We start from the raw sequence: 24,208 nt of genomic DNA, 5'->3' as shown, positions 1-24,208 counted from the left end.
TTAGCATGTTTTGGGAACAGCAAGCCTTCATTTTCCCTTCTGTATGACAACCTTGTTGATGACCTTGTAAACAGTATCTTTGTAAATCATTTTAACTGGCTCAAAACCAGCATAGGCTAAATACTCACAGCTGTTACAAAAATACCATAGGCAATTAAAGCCTTTGCCACATCCTTAAAAAATGAGAGATGCCCTAGACAATGAGTGGCCCAGCTGTGGCTCACAAGCTACATATGGTTCTTTTGCACTTCAAGTGCAGCTCTCGGAGCCCTCCATCCTCCACTTAGCAGACTAGGGTGCTCAGGGATTCAGTCCGACAGGAGTTGCCTGCTGGGGCTCGAGGCTTCAGCAGGAGCAGGACTTAAGCCCTGGGCATGGCCATGGGCATGCAGCAGGGCTGAAGCACTGAGAATGTCTGAAGTCAGTAAGTTTGGCCACCCCTGCCCTAGACACTGCCTCTAGCTGATATGTTGATATCTTTAAAAAAAAAATCAATGTTTTGTTCAGCAGTTTGGCCAGGTTGAGATGTCTGGAATAGAATATTTATAACGGAGGGGAAGGGAAATCCCTGATTCCAGAATCCTTGCTATGCCATGTGAGAAGAGCTGATGGCAGCTTTGAAGCTGCTCAAGAGACTTCACAACTGTGATATTATTTCCCTCCCTGGAATCCAGTGCCTTAGTCCAATGTATGGCCATGGAAGCCCATTAAAATACACTTGTGGAGAATGGCTGGGATTACCTGGAAGTTAAAAAGCTTAAGAAAAATGTTTTAAGAGAGAAAATAGGAATGCTCTGGATATATATCAGATCTTTGAAGAAAGCCATAATCTCAGAGCCACTGAAGTCTGCTTTTCTTCAAGCGTTTGCAAGATGCAAGTTTCCACAGGCTTTCTGAATACAACATTTCTGTATCTTATGTATTCCAAACACTGAATGTGCTCTCTGAAATATTCTTGAAACTATACATGAAAGAGGCTCATGCAGAAAAATGAGAATATACCACGATACTCTCACATTCGCCACAGTTGCAGCAATTGAAGCGATTCCTCACATTCTATTTTAAGTCCACACATAAATACCAAGTTTCTATTAAGTCATATAACACCTGCATATGGTTGTTTCAGGAGACATGTGGTATCAGTGAACAGAAGTGACAAATTAACCAAAATATAGCTTTTTAAAATGTAAGTGTACCTCACAAAACTGGTGCAACAATGAAGATGGCAAAAAATCCTGAGGCTCTAAGAGAACAGGAGGTCCAGTCCAATTGCTCTGAACAAACAGCTGTAAGCTGCCAACTCCGAGAAGAAATATCAGTCTTTGTCTGCAAGAAAGGTAATCAACGTAATTACAACAGATATTTTTCATCAAAAAACATATTAGGACATATTTAGTGACATACTAATTTAAAAATCTTTGCAGCCTTAAAATTTGCTATTTTTCTGAAACAAAAAAAAAATGAATTCAGTCTCCCAAAACTGTAGAGCTGTATAGGAAAAATAAAGAATATGGATATCAAGAAAAGAATAATCATAATTAATAATTGCTTCCAAAACGCTAATATTAAGTATCATGCGTATGCCAATCTCTATTAGAATCCAGAGAAAAGCCTACTGTGGGGAGCAGATTAATCCACAAGATTCTTATATCTTCTTCTGTAGCTTTTGGAAGAGGCTGAATACTAGACTACATGGCCTTTGGGTGTGATTCAGTATGTCCATTCATATGATCTGGTCTACTCCACAAAATTACATTGACCTATTTGTGCATATGTCTTTGCTATAATGGGTCTCCCATTGATTTAAGTGCCCCATTGTGCCAACACAGTAACACCACCTCCCCAAGTGGCATAGAACCATAGTCAATGTACTTACATTAAAGAAGCATGAATGCAAACACTGTGTTACTTGTGTCCACCCTAACTGTTCACCAGAAACTATCCCACCCTGATCACTTGGATCCCCATTCTGAATTCTACTGCCAAGAAGTCATATAGATCAGAGTCATTCCCCCTGCCCTTTAAAAGACCACAACATTTTGAAATGTTTGTTCCAGATTGCCCCACTTGACAAGCACGTTTAGTAGTTCGCCATTGTTGAGTGGAACTGGCCAGCTAACGATAGCATCATAGAAGATTAGGATTGAACGAGACCTCAGGAGGTCATCTAGTTTAAACCTATGCTCAAACAGGACCAACCCCAACTAAATCATGCCATCTATATGCTCCAGGCACATCCTGCCTGGAGCAGACAGATTTTTGCATCTTCTGGGCCTGTAGGGAGAAGTGGCTGTGCAGGCACAGCTCTGAATTGGCCTTAGAAATGTCAACGTCTATGAATAGATTCTTTGGTGAATGCAGAAGGGGGTACAACAGGGACTACAAGCAGTATCCTGTGAAAGTTAAGGAGCTGCAGCAGCTATGCAAGAATACCAGGTGTGCCATCTCTCCCTCCACGGATACCTCCAAGAAGTTCAAGTCACAGGCCTCTGCCAAGAACAGCAAGAAGGATGTGAAAGAGGACCAAAAAGTATGGGCGAACAGGTGCATGAGGGATCCAATCGCACAGCAAACCAAGACCTGTTTTTGACTCCATTCCAGCCTAATGCAGGGTACTTGCATAGACCGTAACAAAGCAACAGCATTCCCAAAAGAAGAACCATGTCCTTCGATTTTTCATTAATTTACTTGTGCTAGAGTAGGAAGTGATACAACCAAGAGAGATAGAGATGCTATCTGCTTTTCATTCCCTTAGAGCAGTGGTTCACAATCGTGGGCCATATGGCTCCCCAGGGGCCATGCCCTACCTCTAGGGGCCCCATGGAAAAAACGGAACATTAGGTAAATTACATACCTTTTTTCCAACTAACAGTGGCTATGAGGGGGGCCACAAAGGTAAACGAGGCTCAGAAGGAGGCCATGAGCAAAAAAAGGTTGAGAAACACTGCCTTAGAGAGTTAGGTGTTACTCTGTCTTGTGCTGTAGGGTACTTTCCATGCTAGTCTCTGTACTGCAGTAACTTTGGCAGACTCAGGATGATGTGTTCAATAAGATCCTGAAATCCAGTACTGCACTGGACTGTGAACACTGCAGACAGCCTGGAGCAGAAAAGAGTGGAGAGGGAAAAGGCGAAAGGGTTGCACAGGGACATCTGAAGTCTGTGGCCCTGTAGATTCAATCAATTTCATGCTTGCCTCCCTTTGTAGCCCATTGAGCCCGGTGGCTCTTAATACATTTAAAAAGCAGAGGCACAGCGTCTGGGACCAGGTGTGAGCCGGGACAGCCTCTACTCCCCACTACACCAACTATGCTGGGTCTGCTCCTCTTGCCGCCACTTTCTCTTAAAAAAACTAAACAAAATAAAACCATTTTCATAACTCGATTCAATTAGGAATCTTTCAACTATATATTACTTGTGACAAATTACAAACATTAAATCCAGATAGATTAACATCTACTGTTAGAGAACTTAAATGTACTGTACAAAGAAATTGTAGTAAATGCTCTACAGAAAGACAGGAGAAGAAAATAGTTCTTACTCATAGGAAATAGTCCTTAAGTTAAAGTGTGTCACCATCTTCTCATATTATGTAATGTAAACATTGTGTTTGTCATTTTTTGTGGTACTTTAATTATTGACATATATATCATCTGATGTTTACAAAGTTACAAAAAAATCAATTGCTTGTGGATGGAGAGGAAAGCGGAAATTCATTTAAAACTGATTACAATTCTTGATTCCAGTTGCTTTAGACAAACATACTGCCAACTATGAGCGCGACTTCAAAAACACCACCATGAACAGCTATGTCAAAATACCATAGTGAAAGAAATCAATAAAGAATTAAAGTTTCTAAATAGATGTTCTTAGGTTTTACCTCAGATTTGTTTTCCTGAATCAAAAAAATGTAGTGGTCATTTTTTACAGAAAATAAAATTACCTCTAATAATACTAACATAGTCTCTACTAGTCTCATATATTAATAAATCATTTATTTCCACCTTTCCACATTATCAGCATCAGCAGCAGAACAGTTCAGGTATGCTACAATCTGCTTCTCCAAGTAGGTGTCAATCTTGTCTTCTGTCATTGTGAATGTAGTGAAAACATCCTGGATCACTTCACTTAATAAAATAGCTTCATAGTTGCATTCAAAATGCAATTGCAGTAAGGATTCGCTTCCTAGAATTAAAAAGAAAAAATAGAGTGTGTTGACAGCAACATGTAAAACAACAGATGGTTAAAGTTTTGGTTTGAGTAGGTCTTCTATGCCTTCAAATATTTCCCATTCATCTAGGGGAAAAAAGAATCTTCATCCACCTGACATTAAATGTAAACAACATGGTCTTTAAACAGATCAGCATTGGCAGACTGCCTTCTTAATGTTCAAGCTAAGTTTAACAAATCAATGCTACCTTTTCCCAATTAAAATAAGTGATCTATGGAGTTCAAGCACAAGCAATCATATTTCTCAACACCACAAAGGAAGCCTCAAGTTTCAGAAATAAGACCAGAAAATATTTTACATGTACTGGACCTACATATTAAAACTAAATAGAAAGATGTAATGGTCTTGAGACCAGAATTTGTCCAAAAATGTCTTAAATGCCATAAGTAAATCACTGAGATGCTAGCTCTGCTTCACAAGCTAGAAAATCTTTTCAAAGTTCATGAGATAATTTTCTAACAAGAAAAGAGAAAGGATTAGTTCACTTATAAAAAGGAGTTCAAAGAGTAAGTTTCCACATTACGCAGTGTATATCACACCCCTTTCTTGTAGCCGCCAAGGATATTCATAAGGAATGAGCAAGATAGTTTCCTTTTCTATATAAGAATGTATTTACCATTGTAACTTTCCCATTTATCATTAAGAAGTTTGTATATGAAATGAGGTTTTCAGAAATGATCACGCTAGGCCTAAATCTATTCTCAATGAAGCACTGCAAAAAACTACTATCCTCCAATGCAAAAAAACTTCACACACATTTAGGAATGCTTCTCAAACAGCACTGGTCTAATTCCCCTTATAAGGGAAAAAATAGTATGCCTACTTTACTGCAAGTCAGTACACTTTATACTAAAGAAGCATTGGACCTTGGTAAGTACAGCAAAACTTGGCCCAAGATTTCTGAATCTGACCCATATTCTTCCTGAGCAAAGTGACAGGAGAAATTGTGGTAACTCAGCCAAAGAGCCTATCCCTGTTCAGGGATGGCATGTGATAGTGTCATCACAGCAATGAAAAAATCCACCTTGGACTAGAAATGTTAAATAATGGTTAATTGAAGTTCAGTAACCTCATGAATTGGTTACTTGACTACCATGAACAAGTTATGGACGAACACTTGGTCCGTAACTCGAAGTGTTTGTAACTCAGATCCCATAGAGTTACATGGCGACTGCGCTGTTCGTAAGCGCAGATCGCCATTCATAACTCGGATCCGTATTTATGACTGCTTTGGTCCTAAGTGCAGATGGTCATAACTCGGGGAGCGACTGTATTCCATAATCCTCAGGGACTGGACCAGCAGTCAGTGCGATCCTGCCCCATTCCTGAGGAGCTCCCTGCCACTCTGCGCTGCTGCCTCTGTAGCGTGAGGGTGCCAAGCGGGAGCTGGCCCATGAGGGGAGCCAATTTAAAAACCAGCTCCCCACACAAACAGGCTGCCTGTGACCCAGTGTTGCTGCCTCTGACACAGGGGTGGCAACAGCCCCTCTCGGGGGAGGAGGGGTGTCTGAGCTCCTGACCCCAGCGTGAGCTGGAACTGAGATGGGCTGCCTGCCTACCTTCTAATACTCTTTAAATGCAGAACTGCAGCAGGGATAGGTCCCAGACTTGTTGCAAGCCAGAACTGAGACAGGCTGCTGGCCAGCCTGCTAAAATATTTACTGGCTGGAGCACAGGGGGGTTGAGGAAGGGGGAGAAACACATGTAGTATATATCATTAACCTATAAGCTTTTGCATATTGGTTAATTGACTACACTATTACATCCCTACCTTGGTTTTAACATAGGCAGATCCCTGAAAATCCACAGATATGCTCAGGCACCCACATCCATGGATGCTGTTATGTGTGGCTCATATTTGCAATTGTGTATACAAATTTAGAACCCAGCAAACCTGCTTTATATCCTTGGATGTGAATGTAAATATCTGTAGTAGGGATGTTAAATATTGGTTAACTGAATAGTGAAGTAACCTCTTGAATTCTTATCGGTTAGTCAACTATTCTATAATCCCTAGTCAGATTCTTTCCGAAGGGAGGGATCTGAGCTCCCAGACCCGGCATGAGCCGGAACTGAGCTGGGCTGCCTGCCCACCTGACTCCTAATATGCTTTAAATGCAGAGTGGGGGTAACTCCAGGACCCAGAGCAAGCCAGGACTGAGCAGGGCTGCTGGCCAGCCTGCAAAACAATTTACTGGCAAAGGGTATGTGTGTGTGGAGGAGGGTGGGGAAGGGAGAGGAATGCATGTATTCTATAGCATTAACCTATAAGCTTTTGCTTATCGGTTTATGGACTATACTATTACATTCCTAATCCACAGATCATTTTTGCAGATGCGCATACCAATTTTGTATTCATGCAGGGCTCTAAACATAAGCTCTTACTGAGAACCCATCAAACCTGCCCCTCATTCAATAAACTAACTTACATACAGTACTATCAAATCAAGTTCAAGATCTTGGGCCTTAACTTCAAGGTGTTCAGTAGACTAGAACCACCGTATCTGAAAAATCACCTAAAGCTTGAGAATGAAGACCATGGTTGACAACTCCACTTCTGAGTCTTTATAATAAGGGTGAAGCACAAATGCCCAATGTCTACACTGCAGTTTCATAGCACCACAACCCTAGCCATGCAAACCCAAGTCAGCTGAAACAGTCCAGTCATTGGCATCAAATACAGGAAGCTATTGTTGGGACAAGCTAAATTGTGTCATATTGAAGTCTCAAAGGGATAGCCATGTTAGTTGGTGACTTAAAAAAAACACACACAAAAATGAGTAGTACTGTAGCACCTTAAAAATTATAGTATCATGAGCTTTTGTGGAAAATATCTGTCACTTTGAATGTGTTAACACTGCAAAAAGGTGGGGTCTAACTCAAGCTCCTACAGTTGAAGACACAGTAACACAGCTTGGTTAGCGGTTCAACCCCAAACTCCTCCCACTGTAAAGTGAACGTGTGATTGTAGCAGAAACAAACATACCCGTGATTAGCTCTAGTCTAGCTACCACGGATAGCAACGGTAGCGGGCATAGCAATACGTGCCACCATCTAACCCATGCTGGCTAGATGAAGCTCCACAGAACTAACATACTTTCCATGCAGACACAGCCCTATGGGTTTTAACTAGCGGGCTAACCCTGTGAAGCGATGCTACCTGAGCGCTGTTCAAGAGCAACACGAGACCATTCTCCACTACCCCGGAGACCAGCGGCAGAGCCAGTAACGCCCTGCAGCGCTCAGGTGCATGAGACGTTGTTGCCGTTACAGGTAACCCCGCGCTGTCCCGCAGGCTGCGCTAAGGCAGGGACGGTAACCCTGCCCCACAGGACACGCCGCAGAGCCGGGCAGGCGCAGCATCACCTGCACGTGGCATCCCACCGGCCAGCCGCAGGTACCCCGGCCCAGCCCGGCCCAGCCTCTCACCTGCCGCGGTCACCTCGCTCTGCTTGGCCCGCCGGGACTCCGCCGCGCTGGGGAAGCCCCTCAGGAGCGCCCACTCCAGCGCCCACATTCTCCACTTGTCCGCTGCCTCGCGCTCGCTCTCCTGCCTCACCCCCAGCCCGGCTGAGGCGCGGTTCCCTCACTGACCGCAGCCGCCTCACTCCCGACCCATGTGTCACCACCGGCCTCAGGGAGCCGCCATGACAGCTGCGCGAAGCACGTCGGGACAGGCGGAGAATGTTGGCGCACGCGCGGTGGGCGCCACTGCCGTTGGCTCTGTCTCGCGCACGCGCCTTACGGCTAAGCTGGTTGCGAGCGTATCGCTTTGAGAGGTAGGAGAGGGAACGTACAGTATCTTTCTTCCTCCTCCTCCTCCTAGCCGGCCCCCCCTCGGCGGAAGAAGTACTGGTAGCGCATGCGTGCCACAGAGCGACCTTTGTCGGCACTAGTTTGGAACGTCGTGGGGATCCCTCCGCCCGCGCGCGGGGGTTGAATCGCCTCCTCGAGAGTGTTCAAGGCGGCGCCCAAAGTGTAATTCGCCTTCTTTCATCTCCGCACGGAAGTGCACGCGCTCGTGATTGGGGTGGGAGGGGACAGGCGCGGGGATTGGGGTCGGTGCTGTGACGTTCGGCGAGGCGCCGCGTGCGGCGGCGCTTGGGCTCGAAGCGTCTTTCGCTCGGACTCTCCGCGGGGGCTGCGGCCGGGGCGGGCTGCCGGTAAACTAGGTATCGTTGAGGGGCCGTTGTCCCGAGCCCGCCCGCCCCTTGCGAGGCGCCAACAAACCGCAAAGCCAATTGTTAGAGCCGCTCCCTGTGGCGCTTGGGGGCGCGGCCCCAGCGCGGGGAGGGGGGCGGGCGCGGTAGTGGAGGCGCCCCCGCTGCTGGCCTCGGCCTCCCTGCAGAGACACTGCGCAGCGCGCCTTGCGGGGCCGCAGGTTGAAGTGCGAGGGGATGAGTGAGGGGGGTTACGGTCTTACCCGGTGTCCCCCGCCCCTCAGGGAGCGATAGGGGCAAGGCCAGTGTAAGTAAAGCATCCCTCGAACAGACCTTCCCAGTCCATGTTACGGAATACGCTCCCCTTAGAGGCACTTTCCATTTTCCTGGCACAACCCAACCTTGAACTTACCTTAAATTAGGAGAAGCAGCAGCTGCGGACCGATTGGGTGGTCCTAGCGCTTACTGCTGAGGAGGCATTCGTGAACAGACAGACAGACACTCAGACAAATAGATAGATAGATGAAATTAAAGATTACAATAATGCATCTGTGTAAGGGAGCTGAATTAAGATTTGTAGAGGCAGCCTTAACTCAGGCATTTCTTACCTTTTGAAGGCTTGATTTTGCAATCAATTTTTTAATGTGGTTTTGTGTGTGCTATAGCCATAATAGTAATGGAAGGGGAAAAATATTGGGGCATGAGTAAAATAGAGGAGAGAGGTCAGATTCGCAGGACAAAAGAGATGTAAATCCAATTACTTCAATTCAGCTAGTCTGGATTTCACCAGTGTAAATGAGAAATGAATTTTGAACCATATTTTCAACTGTGATTTCAATTAAAACTATGTATGAGAGAGAAAACTAAGGAATGTTCCAGATGTCAGGAGTCACAGTAAAGAAAGCTAATGCACCGACAGTGTGTAGATCTGGAGTGGAGAACCTTTTCCTATCAGGGGCCACTGGCCATCAGAAAAAACATCAGTCATGGACCACACTAGGGATGTTAAATAGCAGTTAGTAAGCTAATCATATTGGTGTCTCTTAGTACATTTAAAAAGCAGAGGCACAGTATCTGGGTCCTAGCACGAGTTGGGACTGCTCTGTCCCAGCTCGCGCCAGGTCCTTCTCTGTGCCTCTGACTCCTCTGTGCCCCTGCTGAGATGGTGCTGGGAGGAACCAACTTTTAAGCTGGCTCCCTCCAGCACTGGTCCTACTTTCCACCCCCTTGCTGCCTCTGAACTGAAAAGTCTAAGTCTCTTTAACCTCTCTTCATATGGGACCCGTTCCAAACCCCTTATCATTTTTGTTGCCCATTTCTGAACCTTTTCCAATGCCAATATATCTTTTTTGAGATGAGGCAACCACATCTGTGTGCAGTATTCAAGATGTGGACATACTATGGTTTTATATAGAGGCATTAAGATCTTTTCTGTCTTGTACTCTATCCCTTTTTAAATGATTCCTAACATTCTATTTGCTTTTTTGACTGCTGCTGCACACTGCATGGACATCTTCAGATAACGATTCACGATGACTCCAAGATCTCTTTCCTGATTAGTTGTAGCTAAATTAGCTCCCATCATATTGTATATATAGTTGGGATTATTTTTTCCAATGTGCAGGGCTCGACAAATACACTAGCCCGTTCACCTGTGGCAAGTAGATTTTACCAGCTGGCGAATGCAGGGGCAGACTGGCCCGGTGGGCCATTGTGACGGGCTGGCGGAAGTCTGCACAACGGGTGGCGCGGCCCCATCCAATCCGCCGGCTGGCTGAGGAGCAGAGCGCTGCTGGGAAGGAGGAAGTGCGGTGATTCTTGCCACTGGGCTGCCGGCGTGCAGCTCTGGCGCAAGGATGCGGGGCGGGATGCCAGGACGCTGGCGTGACATGGCCCCGCTGATTTTAAAGAGCCACGGCAGCTCATCTCTGGCCGCATGTCCTTGGAAGCTGGCTGCAGTGTGTGGCGCAGCCAAGCCCCGCCCCGCCGACTCCAATTCTGCCACGGCTCCAGCCCCCCTTTGTCTCCGCACCGCCCATTCCCCATGCTGCCCCTGCTCCCCCACACCCTCTGCTCTCCCTCTTCCCTACGACCCTTTGGCTCTGCGCCACCCTTGCACCCCGCACTCTGCTCCCCCCGATCCCTACCCCCGTGCTGCCCATTCCCTGCACTGCCCTAGACCCCGATCCCTCTACCCTTCCCATTCCCCGGGTCCCATTCTCCGTGCCTCCACTGCACCCTACTCCCCCCGATCCCTGCGTCCCTCTGGCTCTGTGAAGTAGGAATAAGATCCTCCGGAAAAGGGCGCTTTTTCCGGAGGATCGGGGCCAGTGTAGACGCTCTTTTCCGGCTTTTCTAAAAGCCAGAAAAAAGCGGCGGACATTTTTATTTAAATGCCGCGGGGGATATTTAAATCCCGGATTTCCCTATTACGATCGCTGAAATTAACATGCCCCTTCCGGAAAAGGGGCCAATGTAGACGTAGCCTTACAGGTTTATTGAGGAAGCTTATAAATCATATGGTTGCAATGGCTATTGTTCTATTTCTTAACTGCTAGCAAAATATAGATCTTAAAAATGGTTACAAAGAAGATAAAGATAGGAAAACAGAAATAATAGTACCAAGTAACAGTTTAATCTTTAAAGAGCTCTAAGTCTGTGTACACTTAAGACAGAGGACGACATCCAGGTACAATTTTTACCCCCTTCTGTGCCTCTCGACGCCAGCGTGTCAGGCCAGGGCCGGTCCCTCAATTCCTAGGAAAGATGAAAATACGAGGTGGGCGTCCCCATAGAACCTCGGGAGGTCAAACACCTAACCCGACCAGCAGGTAGAGGGTAGATTGACACTCAAAAGTGAGTGTGCTGCTGTACCCATCTTTATACCCATGGGGTCACGTATTTCTCTTTCTTATCTGTGATGCCAAATAGTGCTGGTCTGCCTTTTGTGAGACCAGTTCTTACAAGGGAGTTGTGAACTTAATTTACACTTGTAAGAGAGAGTTGAGAGGATTAAATTGGAAGTACTGGAGATTCTTTTCTCAGTGGAGGATTCCTCTCCCAGGGACGGCTGTGTGTTCGTATCAACATGGGTGCCAGCCGGGCACTTCTCGCAGCCTCGAGGCCAGCTTATTGCCTTAATTGCTCTCTCCTCATATCTATGTTTTCAGCTTCTCAGGATCAGATGAGCCAGCATAGACTATGCTGATTTTATTGCTCCTTCTCTGTCCTGTATGCTTCAGGAACCTCAGAGAGGCAAAAATAAAATGGATGAGATGGGGGGGGGGGGCTGTCTGGCTACATTCCATCCCCTGATACGACACACCACGTCCCAGGAATGCAAGATGGTGGTTTGCCAGCACCTCACCTTGGAGGAATCTAAAAGTACCCAATGGCCTGATTAGAGGGTTCAGGATCTAGGAATTGACTAGGGTCCTTTCCTAGTGCTCCATATCAAATGTGCACACAAGAGATAGCTACATTAATTAGGCATTGCACAATGCATAGGTTTATGCAGAAAATAAGTATAACAATCAAAACAATTAAAACAGTGGTTATAATAGAGTGTAGGAAAGGAGTTAAGGAAAGTTTTAGCTGTTGGGCTAACCAATTTAGCCATGAGTTGTTTACATTCTTAGTTACAGCATGTCTTATCCCATACCGTTCGTTGCCACTTCCCTTGCCTCCCCCCAAAGTTATTTTGAGGATTGTGGTAGTCGCTGTCATCGAACCATACCGGTCCCCATCAGAAGATGTCACTCTTGTTTCACCAGTCATTTGGGCTGAAAGGGACAAACTCTATTCCCAGTCCAGTAGAGGAGTCAAGTAAGGTGTTCTGGTACAGCAGTGGCAGTTGGGATGAGGAAGAACACCATGGCGAGTTGGAGTGCCATGTCTCATTTCAATAGTCTGTAACTAACAACAGTAGTTGCAAGCGCTACAACAGCAAGTGGTAAATATATACAAAAAGTTCATGGTGGTTTCCTGGATCCACACCAGCATTGGGAGGGATTCATCCCACTGGAGCATTTGGGGTCATTGCCTCAGTTTCCTGTGATAAAACATAAGGTTCGCCGGTCTTGGATACAATCCAAGCCTCAGTAATGGTTATTGGTGTTAGCCCAGCGTCTGCAGTGGTCCAGACTCCTTTTCCCTTGTAGGAGTGCAGTACATGGGTTTGTGTTCCCAAACTGGGGTGTTGGGACAAGGGCTATTGAGCGGTTTAGTCCCATGAGCATAAACAACCCTGTTGTCCATCGGGTTGGGTAAGCAAAACCAATTCCTTAAACAATTTCTACTCCAGTTAAAACATACTTCCACCCTTGCTTACTGGTGGGTGGTGGACCAATATAATATACTTGCCAGGTTGCCCAACCATCTCTTAGCCTGGCAAACCGTTGCCCTTCTGCTATATGTTTCCCGAGTTCAGTACATAGGGTGCAAGCTTGTACCAGATCTTTGGCTTGTTTGTGAGTGATAGGCCACCCCCTGGCATGTGCCTGCTGCACCAGCTCATCGCTTTCTATGTGTCCCAAGGTTTCATGTAGCCAAATGTACAGGCGTTCCCAATCCACCTGGGCAGCAAAAATTTGTACTGCTGCATCTGCTAGGTTATTTAGCTGTGCAGCTAGAGTGTTATTCTTTTGGACACATAACTTATGCTTAAGACATGTTGGGTTGCATGCTGGTATATCCATTTCCAATATTCCAATCTCCAAACAGACTTTCCTCCTATTTCCCAGTTAGTTATCCACTGGGTGGCTCCAGCCCATATAGCATAGGAGTTAGTGTACATGGTACTGGTACCTGCCTCTCAAGCTAATTTAATTGCTGCCAGCTCTGCAAGCTGAGCTGTTCCTTCTATGTTTGTGGTCAGAGGTGCAGTGGATGTGTCTACTGAGACAGCAGCAGCCTTCCCTGTCCACTTTCCTTTGAAATAGCCAGGCAGCCTATATTCACATATAATGTTGAATTTAAAAGCAAGCCAAAAGTGTTATCAACTGAGCCTTGAAAAGAGACAGTTAAGTTTCAAAGCTTGAATTTCTAAACTAATAATTTGGTTTTTAGAAAGTTAAATTTAACCTTAAGAGTTGAATGCCCAACAGAAGCACTAACCAATTTGTGCCTTGTCTGTTTGCAATTTTAAGCAAGGGGACATTATCCAAAACAAAATAAAACTAGTTCATTTGAAACCTACAAAATAGTGTTACAATATATAGAGCTCATTCCTTTATGCACTTAATCAATTAAGTTTCAGTAGAATCCCTAATTTTCCTTTGCAGATTTAACAAAGGTGTCCATAGACAAAATGTTTATATTCGATTGTTTCTTTGCCTAGATGGTTTGCACAGTGCTTAAGGAAGAGGCTGCAAAGAAACAAGGTGTCATTTTAAAACAAGATTTCCCTTTACATATTACAACCATCACTTAATTCCTTCCACACTCCCATGGAGTCCACCTTTTATCTTCACATTCCCTCAGATCATTTGCTTTGTCCTTTCAAAGCTACTTTCCTTATTCCTTCAACTATGCCCATAGGGCTCCAAACTTTTTGCCTTCCCCTTTCACATGCTTTTTCCTTCTTATGGTCCATCCTAATTCCTGCTAAATGACTTTTCCCAATGACACAGGTTTGTCTACTATTAATTTGGTAAGGAGGGTGAGCTTGTTCACCAAGCCTCATACCTCCTGGTCCTTTTCTTAACTAGCCTCCTCATTTTTGCATAGTTGCCCTTTCTGAAATTAAATGCCAGTGTTGGGCTGCTGAGGTATTTTTCCCCACCACAGGGATGTTAAATGTTATTACTTTATGGTCACTATTTCCAAGCGGTCCTGTTATATCTGTTGGACCAGATCATGCACTCCACTCAGGACTAAATCAAGAATTGCCTCTCCCCTTGTGGGTTTCTGTACCAGCTGCTCCAAGAAGCAGTCATTTAAGGTATCAAGAAATATTTTGTCTGCATTTTGTCCTGAGGTGACATGTATTCAGTCATTATGGGGATAATTGAAATTCCTTTCTGTTACTGAGTTTTTTTATTTGATAGCCTCTCTAATCTTCCTTAGCATTTCATAGTCACTATCATTGTCCTGGTCAGGTGGTCCATAATATATCCTTAATGCTATATTCTTATTATTGGAGCATGGAATTACTATCCACAGAGATTCTGTGGAATATTTTGATTCATTTAAGATTTTTACTTCGTTTGATTCTACATTTTCTTTCACATATAGTGCCACTCCCCCACCTGTATGACCTTGTGACGGCTCCTTATGGGTGCGAGCGCCCCCTCCCGGCAGAGCAGGGGGGTTCAGTGGACCCACTTCCTATGGTTACCCGTTACTGTCCCGAGTTTGAGTGCGAGCACCCGGCTGGATGTCCGGACCGGGGTTCAGCGAACTCACTGTCCTGGCCCCTTTTGGGGGTCGCTGGGTCCAGTCCGACCGTAGAATAAAGGGGGAAGGGAAGAGGAGCGCCTGGCGGCCTATCCGGGGCCAAGGTCCTCGCTGGGAGCGGGGAAAAAGGTATTTAGCGTGTTACTGCGCAGTTTCAGTTGCCCGTCGCCCACCGAGCTGTGGGTGACTCCGACGGGACTTGTAGGCGGGTTGAGGCTAGGTGAGGAGAGGTGGGGTGTGGGGGACCCGGGCCCACCCTCTCCACTGGGTCCCAGCCCGGGGCCCTAAGTGGGGGAACAGTGGAGACATTCCTCCCACAACAGGTGGGGACTAACCCTGTAACGCACCTGTCCACGGGCGCCAGAAGGGCCCCGCCCCGGGCTCCTTCCACTCCCCGTTCCCGTCCGCCCCACTGGCGTGCCTGCCGGAGGAGCTTACCTCGCCCAGCGCGTTGGCCCCGTCCCATTGCCGTCCTGGTGGCTCCGGTGTCAGTCCTCCTGCCCTCCGGCGGCGGGGGGGGAATCTCCGCCTGCCTGCTGGGTCGTCGTCGTTTCAAGCAACCCGGGCAAGGACGCCAGGGATGTTGGGCCCGCCCCCTCGGGTGTCCTCACGCTCTGCGACGTGCGGGCCGGGGCTCGGCCCCCCGCCCCTGCGCAGCCCTGGCCGGCTGCCGTTCAGGCTCCCTGCTGGCTTGTCGCGGGCGCTCCTGGCTCCGCCTTCCCCGGTGCGCGGCAGAGCGCTTCTGTCTGATCCACATGCTCCTCTACACCAGTTGGTTTTCCCCATTTCTTAGTTTAAAAACTGCTTTGCAGCCTTTTTAATGTTAAGTGCCAACAGTCTGGATCCACTTTGGTTTAAGTGGAGTCCATCCTTCCTGTACAGGCTCCCCCATCCCAAAAGTTTCTCCAGTTCCTTATAAATCTAAACCCCTCCTCCCTATACCATCGTCTCATCCACGCATTGAGACACTGAAGCTCTGCCTGCCTACCTGGCTCTGTGCGTGGAACTGGAAGCATTTCTGAGCAAGCCACCATATAAAAGTCCTGGATTTCAGTCTCTTTTCTAGCAGCCTAAATTTGGCCTCCAGGATGCCTCTCCTATCCTTCCCTGTATTATTGGTACCTACATGTACCATGACCACTGGGTCCTCCCCAGCACTACACAGAAGTCTATCTAGATGCCTCAAGAGATCTGCAACCTTTGCACCAGGAGGCAAGTCACTATACAGTTCTCGCGGTCATCGCAAACCTAACTATTTATTTTTCTAATGATCAAATCTCCCATTATTAACATCTGCCTTTTCCTAATGATTGGAGTTCCCTCCCGTGGAGAAGTAACCTCAGTACAAGAGGATATCCCAACATCATGTGAAAGGAGGGTCCCAACTATGGGAAGGTTTCCCTGTGCTGCTGCTCTCCTACCCTGAGCCTTTCATTCTCCTTAACAGGGCAGGGGTGTCTGACTGGAGGTGGGACAATTCTACAATGTCCCAGAAAGTCTCATCAACATACCTTTCTGCCTCCCTTAGCTCTTGTAGTTCAGCCACCCTGGCCTCCAAAGCCTGTACACAGTCCGGGTGCCAGGAGTTCCTTGCACCAAATGCACATATGCCACCCGCCCTCAGGGCAGGTAATCGTACATGCCACACTGGTTATGTCTACACTCGCGGCTTCTTGCACTAGTACTGCCATTCTTGTGCAAGAATCCGCAGTGTCCACACTGCCCGCCCGCTCTTGCAGAAGAAAATTTACAGTAAGGCGTGGTAAGAGAGGGCTTCTTGTGCAAGAGCTACGCTGTTCTTTAACAGGTGTAAGCCCTCTTGTGCAGGAGCTCTTGTGCAAGAGGACAGTGTGAACGCTTGACAGGGATTTCTTGTGCAAGAAAGTCCAATGGCTAAAATGGCCATCAGGGCTTTCTTGCGCAAGAGGGCGTCCACACTGCCATGGATGCTCTTGCGCAAAAGCACAGCTCGCACATGGCAGTGTGGATTTTTTCTTGTGCAAGAGTTATTGCGCGAGAACCTTTGTGCAAGATGTTCTTGTGCAAGAAGCCGCCTGTGTAGACATAGCCACTGAGCGCAATAAACAGGATAGCCCCCACTCTGCTGCTGGGCTTCTGCCTGCATTCTCTCCTACAGTAACCTAGGTTATTATTAGGGTTTTTATTTAAATCAGGAAGCTTTGGTTATAGTTTAGTTTAAAGGTTTTAAAGAATGGCAAGTGTACCCTACCCCCTTCATAACTCCCTCTCGAAACTCGGTTGGCTGCCCCTGTTCACAAAGCTCCTTGGTCACTGACTCACTGCTTTATAAAGCCCAGACCCCTGACTAAGGCTTAACTAATGAACAGAGTGTTCTAGATTTCAAACCTTGTTTAGAAGTTCACAGCTTCCAACTGCCGGCCACAGCACATGGTCCTTCAAACAAACGAACAAAAACAAAGAGAGACAGACAGACAAACACAAGCTCAGCACATAGCAAGTAACCCACAAACACACATTACAGACAGTCATGTACCTCAAGTGTCCCGTATTTGCTTCTCCACCTGGAGAACTCCCTCTTGAAACTCCCTGTTAGCTGCCCCTGTTCACAAAGCAGTAACTAAGTCTGGGCACCCGAGATGAGCTATGGGCTCTTCCAGAGAGCTCCAGGAGCAAGGTGAACCAGTGTTTGCGGGGCCAGGCTGGTGCCACCAGGATCAGAGAAGTTCTCTACTGCCACACCCTGAGGAGAATCCTGTGTATGAGGAGGAAAGGTGTACAGCAGGTGGCACATCCAGGATACCTGAAACGTGTCCCTTATAGAGCCTGGGCTGTGGTTTAGGAAAGAGCAAAACTGCTGATACTTTCTGTTGCTTTTGGTTGCAAATAGGTCTAAGTGCGGACATTCCTACTTGCAAAAAATGCGTAGGGCTATATCCATCCTGAGGGACCACTTGTGCATATTGAAAGATCAGCTGAGCCAGTCTGCCAGCATGTTCTGAATTCCTGGGATGTACGTGGCTTACAGATGTATGGACTGCTGGATACAAAACTCGCACCGACATACGACTTCCTAATAGAGGGGAGAGGAGTGAACACCACCTTGTCTGTTTATATAAAACATCACTGTTGTGTTGTTCATCAGAATGGAGAAACACATGGGCTAGGAACATCTGACGTGCGAGACATGCTGCCTTTAGCTCCCTGACTTTTGTGTGCCGTGATAACTCCTCATGGGATCACATTCCTTGAGTGTGATTCCCATTCCATCTTGGACATCCATCATGAGCTGGACTAAAGTGTATGGTCTTGTGAAGAGCACTCTGCTGCACACCAATGTTTTCTCTAATCTTTAGATTGTTTCCATTCATGTGCAGAATACATTTTGTTATGTTCACCAAGGCATGATAGTCAACAGACATTTTTCAAATTTACTTTCCTCAAGAGTACCAGCACCTTTTTTTTTCCTTCTAAAAAGGCACTGACTACAACTATAGCTAACTAAACTTTCAACTAAGAACTGCTAAGGGAAGCTCTTGCAGTAGCAAGACAAGAGCATTCCAATAGCTGTCACGGGTGATAAGGAACTGAGGGGACAGAGGGCCAGGAGGAGTATATATATGACACCATGGAGGCACCACTCCAGGAGGCTCCCCTGCTGGCCCAATGGCTACTGCTGAGGGAAGAACCTTCCAACAGTTATGCACATGGAACTGGCCTCAAGAGGGTTGAAGTCCTCCTTGGTCACTACCATCTGACACTTTTTAGTAATATAGCCTGCCTCAGAGCTAAAGTCCCTTCACTGTGCTCTGAAGATAGGATTTAAGGTACGGAGAAAATGTTGCCCAGCCTTAGACAGGTGGCAGCCTTGTGGTCATCCATGATTGCTTTGGCTGTACCAGATGAGTAATAACTTTGTGGAGCTTTTAAATACCTGGAACAAAGCCATACAATGTGGCCATGGACATTCAACACTATGTACCCGCTGCCAAGCCTACTGTTCTTATGAAAGAGTCCTCATAGAACTTTCAAGCAAGCCTGAGTTGTTTTAAGGCTTTATATAAGAACCACATAAAATCCTCCCATTTCCAGACAGTTTCAGTATTTCATCTAAATTTGGTTTGATATCGTGGATTAATTCTAATATGAAATATAAGGTAAAATGTATATATGCATGCATATTCCTTTCCTTACTGAATAAGCATTGGCTCAAGTTCTGGCCTGTTTTGAAGGCTCTTATACAACGAGATCACAGAAACTCCTATAGTGCTCCATTGTGTATGCTTATAGTACTTTTTATCTTATTTATATAAGCTGAAAATCTCTCAAATAGATGCTGTGATGTTGGCAGACTAGTTGCCAGCTCGTGCCAAGGTCTCTGTCTCTCAGTGGGACACTGACAGACATCACTGGAATCAGTCTGGCTCATTTATGGGTCAATAAAATATTGATAGAATAGCATGGGTGGCAGGTACTGTAGGTAGGGAGAGACTGAGCATCCCCAAACAGCCTATTGTAGCCCATCCCCCCCGTCCAGTTCACTTCCCACAGGGAGTCAAGGTTGGACCTATTGCTTACCCAGCACTCTGGACCCGGAACCCTAAGGCTGTGGGTCCAGCGGCTGTACCATCTAGGAGCTGTGGGTGCTGAAGCTATGGCACACCAGAGTTGAGGTCTTGCCTCCCAGCCTGCAGCCAAGCAGTACTGGGGTTGTGGGCTGTGGTGGGTGTACTTTGGGCTCTTGTGGGAGTGAGGAGGGTAAAGGGGGGGGCACAAGGGGAGGAGCCAGGGGCTAGCTTCCCAGGGTGACTGGGTCACTGGCCGCCCATCTAAATATTACTTGGTTTCAATTTCAGGAAACTTATTTTTTTTTTAAATCTAGTGCACGTGTTCTGTCAGATATTTTTACATATACTCCTCTTGTGTATTAGATCAGGGGTGAGGAATCTTTTTTGGATCAGGTTCCACTAACACAGAAAAATCAGCTGGGGGCCACACACAAGTAAGAAACAAAAAACCCTGACTGAGAAGGGAAGAGATATTCCCTACATTCCTCTTGAACACCAGTGCCTGGGAGGCCCAGGCTAGTAGATGTTGAGTGCCTCATGGGCTCCCCAAAGTTGGGTGGAGAGCCCTGAGCCTTGGGGACCAGATCCAGGCATGCCCAGGTGCTGCAAACAGCCTCCGGGCCTTAGATTCCCCATCTCTGTATTAGAGTCCCCAAGTTGGTAAGAGATTTCTGCACAGTTGGGGTGTCTACTAAATCCCTGCAATAAAGGCATGAAACCTTGTAATTACAGACAAATGCTTTGCAGCTTATAGAAGTTTTTAAAAGGTGCCATAAAACACTTACAATGAAACCATGAAAATAATCAGTATAATATTTCATGCATTAACCATTTTTATTGTCCCCTTAATGGCTATACAAAATGGAGAAAAATCTCTGCCAAGGTACAGTTTGGAAGATGTCATTTTTTACCCCCAGGAAAAGTTCTTCTCAGAGGCCTGGATGAATTACAGAGTGCAAGATCACAGCCTAACTAAATAGCCTTCATACTCTATTTAGCTATTTAATAATTTATAAAAATATATTTACATCACATTGCTATAATGTTATATCAACAATATATCAACATATGTGACTGATAGCTAAGTAACAAAGAACATAAGAAATTTTAGAAACAGGAAGAAGTTATTCAGACCCAATATTCCTGCTATTTTTTTTTAGTCATTGCAATTATAAATCCTGCTTGCTTTTTCACAGATCCTCTGAATTCTTTTATTTTCAGGACACACATTAGCAAATCTTTGATTTTTCCGAGTAACGTTCCCCCATATGTTATTACTCTGCATTAACCAGCTTTCCCCAAATCTATTTATTCCTCATGTTTTAATCTGTACTCTTACAAATCTGTGGATTCCTTACCATAGTAACCAGTGCAAGCCCAGTTCTTCTATCCCTGACAGCCATCATCAATGATAGCATGAAATGGTTCCATATTTCTATTTAAACTGTATCATTTCCTTTTGTAATATGGAAAAATCTGTAAGAGATCAATTCAAGTATTCTCTTTACTAGTAAGAATTAATAGTCCATATTCTTCAGATTTAGGTTCTTGGGACAGAGATCTCAACTGCACCAAGCTCACATTTAGTATTTGGATGGAGGAAGTAGAAGAGCATCTTTAATCCATTGTGGCTATTGTCTGGCTCCACAATCTTAGCAGTGGAAAGATGATTTATTTCTATTGGCTCTCTACTTAAAATTATGCTGTATAATAATAAGTTTGGGTCATTTTGTGTTTCTTGGTGGAATTTCTTAATTTTTGTTTCAAAAAATGGGTGGAAATTGAGTCATATTTTCTTCAAACTTCTGTTCCTAATCTCCTTGTTTTCTGTAGGCACACTGGAAAACATGACTACCATCAAATAGCCTTAAGGTCTGGTATTTAACATTGAACAAATACTTCTGTAACTTCTTGAATATTTTTGAAGTAATGGTAACAATGGTTTCTGTGATCTGGCTTCCACTGGTTTATGGTCTATTTTATATCTTATCCACTTCTGCCTATGAACATATAAATTGCTAATGTTTCTTTTTTTCCAATCTGAGCTTACTTCTGCTGTGTTTTAGCATATGACATTGAATGATCTTGTAGGACTGTTTCCAGTTTGTATCTACCAATCTTTTACACTCTGTTACTCAAAATATTGCATTATTGCAACTTAGGTGACAAACTTCTAAAATTGTTCTCAGTGTTTTCCTTACCAGTTAGCATTGCCTTTTTGGTCTGTCTTCAAGTAGTGTTGTTACTGGAAAACTTAATTAGGATTCCTTTTTTATAAATATTAACATGCCCCAAAACCTCTATTAAGATCTTGGTTTTGGATCTTTCCTTTTGTGCAGTTGCCACCATCTTTCTTGGATCTAACTGAACTCTCTGGTTGCTGCACATATCCAAAATAATAAGCCTCATTGAGTTCAATCTGGCATTTGTTCCTGTTCAGTAAAATATTATTTTCTTTGCATAACTTTACTTGGTCTCTTAGGGCACATCTACACTGCAGGGAAAAAGTTGAATTTAAGATATTTCAGCTATGTCAATTGCATAGCTGAAATTGAAATAGCTTTATTCAGCTTTTGGCGCTGTCCATACAGCAGGTAGTCAGAGGAAAAACACTCTTCCTTCCACTTCCCTTACTCCTTGTGAAATGTGGGTTACAGGAGTTGGAGTAAGAAGTCCTACATCTTGAAATTATTTCGAAATAACAGCTTGCTGTGTAGACGCACACTGTTATTTTGAAATGACATCAGTTATTCCAAAATAACGCTGCTTTTTAGACATACCTTTATTGTGATGTTGAGCATTTTCAGTATTTTTCAGACCTAAGATTGTCAGGTTGCCTGAAAATTTTCATGAGCCTCGGGCTACCCTATCTGAGGCTGAGTTCCAGTCTAGTTTTGTCAATGATATAGCATTGACTACCTTTCAGGCTCTCCTGTGGGAGCTGCAGCTGCTCTCATGTAGCTGCTTCATATGGAGAGCATGTTGTCCTGCTGAGAGGAATGCTACTCATTGCTGTCTGCTCTTGATACAGGGAAATAGTTATAACAACTGCCTCATCACTGGTGATAGCCCTGAGGATTGCGGATGTGAGGTTAGCTGTAGCTTCCTCGTTCTTCACCATGTATTAAAGGCATTAAATATAGGTTGAACCTCTCTAGTCCAGATTTAGAGAATTTACCGGGTCACAGGAGGTCAATATTGTCTAGCAGCATTATGAACACTTCCACTGCTTACTGGGATTTTAGAAGACATTGAGGGGTAAATTAGAGCTAAAATTTGATCACATCCATGGTAAGTGGACATCCAGCTAACTAAAATCATGCTGGCTCACGGATGTTGCCGGACTAGGGTTCAACCTGTATACAAAAATACCCCAAAGTGCTGACAAAGATTATTAGAATGAGACCAAAACGATATTTTGAGTTTTAAAAATTCCAGTTGTTGTCAAATAATTTTTTCACCAAAAAGTCTGGAATACAATTTGCTACAGTTTGAGGCTGATTTAAATAAATCAGAAATAACCAAAGCCTTTAAAAAAGGAGTTTCTTCTGAATGCTCATTCTCAAACCCATCTTTTGGGCATTGAACTGGTATAAGCAGCCAAGGATTAAGTGTAAAATTATTTCATATTGATGCTTTGCAGTAAAGAGCAAAGCAGAAAGTAACACCACAATTTAATTTTTAGTTTACTTATTGCCAGGGCTCGACAAATAATGTAATCTACTCGCCCGTGGTGAGTAGATTACAACCCGGAAGAGCTGGCTCAGAGCTATCTGTGCATGCGCAGAATGGCGCAAAACCATGTGGCTGACGAGTGGGGCTCGCCGCCGCTTGGCGAGCCCTGCTTATTGCATATAACTTTCAGGATTCTCATGTGAACTGAGAAAGTAGAAAATGTGGCTTCTTCGTCGAGAGGCGTCCCTAAGGGTGCTCCACATCAGGTGTTGAGCATTCCAGCGCTTCTCCATGGATTTTTCTGAGCAATGTATCGGGGGCTGTGCATGTGTAGCGTGCACAAGCCTCCCGCAGTACTCTTGTGCATGCAACGGCCCCCGGCTTCAGATGGAACTCTCCTGCTCTTGCAAAGATTTCTCCTCACAAACTTCTTTCTTCAAATAATTGTTTAGAGTTATTTTATTTCCACAGTTCCTGTTAGTAGTTACTTGTTTAGAGTTAGTTAAAAGAAAAATCCAACCGCCCGCAGTCCTGAACTGCGATCTCCAGCCACCCAGCTTTGAAAGCTGCAGGCTCTGCAAGAAATTAATGCCTCTCACCAACTGTGCTAAGACAAAAACACGCAAAGACAGACAGCTGCAACTTAAAATGTCCTTCTTTGACAAGGACAAACACCATACCTCTGACCCGGGCTTGGGTCTGAGCAATACACCTATGAGGCAAACATCCCCTAAGCCATCAAAGGCAGGGATGAGCTCTCTGAATCAGCAGCCCAGAAAGCTGCACACTGAGGGGAGAAATACACAGTGCTCAGGCAATAACAGCTTGAGCAGGTTTGACATCCCTGGCACTTTGGGTGAGCACAGAAAGGGCAATAAAAATGCAAAAAAGTCTATCCTTACTGGCAACAGGTCTTCCAGTGCCTGCCTCACGCGGGCCATAGGAGATCTTCCCGCTCCTATCACAGCATCGAGGAATCCCCTCATAGACCAGCTGCTGGGTGCTGGCCCCCCTCTCGTGTTACCAGGGGCAACACCTCAGATGAGCAGGGCAACTTTTGTTTACAGTCAGCAGAGCTATCCATGCTGCATACTCCCCTCATTAGCCACAAGGACCACAAAGACCTGGCAATCTCTCCCACTTTACATTCGCATAATTTGATAACATACATCCTCAATCTCCATTCTCTGATTACTCTGAC

The 24,208-nt window shown here is 45.3% G+C and overlaps 1 protein-coding gene and 1 long non-coding RNA gene across 5 annotated transcripts in view; one reads left to right on the top strand and one right to left on the bottom strand.

The window, feature by feature from the left end:
• TTC27 (tetratricopeptide repeat domain 27) overlaps positions 1–7,971 on the bottom strand; it is a 174,329-nt gene extending 166,358 nt beyond the window's left edge. For all 3 annotated transcript variants that reach the window (XM_006131309.5, XM_006131310.5, XM_025188780.3), the window contains exons 1-3: positions 7,659–7,971; positions 4,003–4,183; positions 1,197–1,326 (exon numbers count right to left, since the gene is read on the bottom strand). In XM_006131309.5, coding sequence (XP_006131371.3) covers positions 1,197–1,326; positions 4,003–4,183; positions 7,659–7,746 — 399 coding nt within the window. In that variant the 5' untranslated portion in view covers positions 7,747–7,971. The remainder of the gene's footprint in view (positions 1–1,196; positions 1,327–4,002; positions 4,184–7,658) is intronic.
• An 83-nt stretch (positions 7,972–8,054) lies between these two features.
• LOC112547151 (uncharacterized) overlaps positions 8,055–24,208 on the top strand; it is a 54,090-nt gene continuing 37,936 nt past the window's right edge. The window contains exon 1 of one of the 2 annotated variants that reach the window (XR_012902855.2): positions 8,055–8,207. This is a non-coding gene — a long non-coding RNA (uncharacterized LOC112547151). Of the gene's footprint in view, positions 8,208–8,268; positions 8,611–24,208 lie in introns of those variants that run through there. The other variant, XR_012902854.2, reaches the window with a different exon arrangement.

The sequence above is a fragment of the Pelodiscus sinensis genome, chromosome 3 (assembly GCF_052426305.1).
Source record: "Pelodiscus sinensis isolate ZL-2025 chromosome 3, ASM5242630v1, whole genome shotgun sequence".
Taxonomy (NCBI): Eukaryota; Metazoa; Chordata; order Testudines; family Trionychidae; genus Pelodiscus; species Pelodiscus sinensis.
The sequence above is the reverse complement of the archived record's forward strand: the minus strand, read 5'-3'. Positions and strand labels throughout refer to the sequence as shown.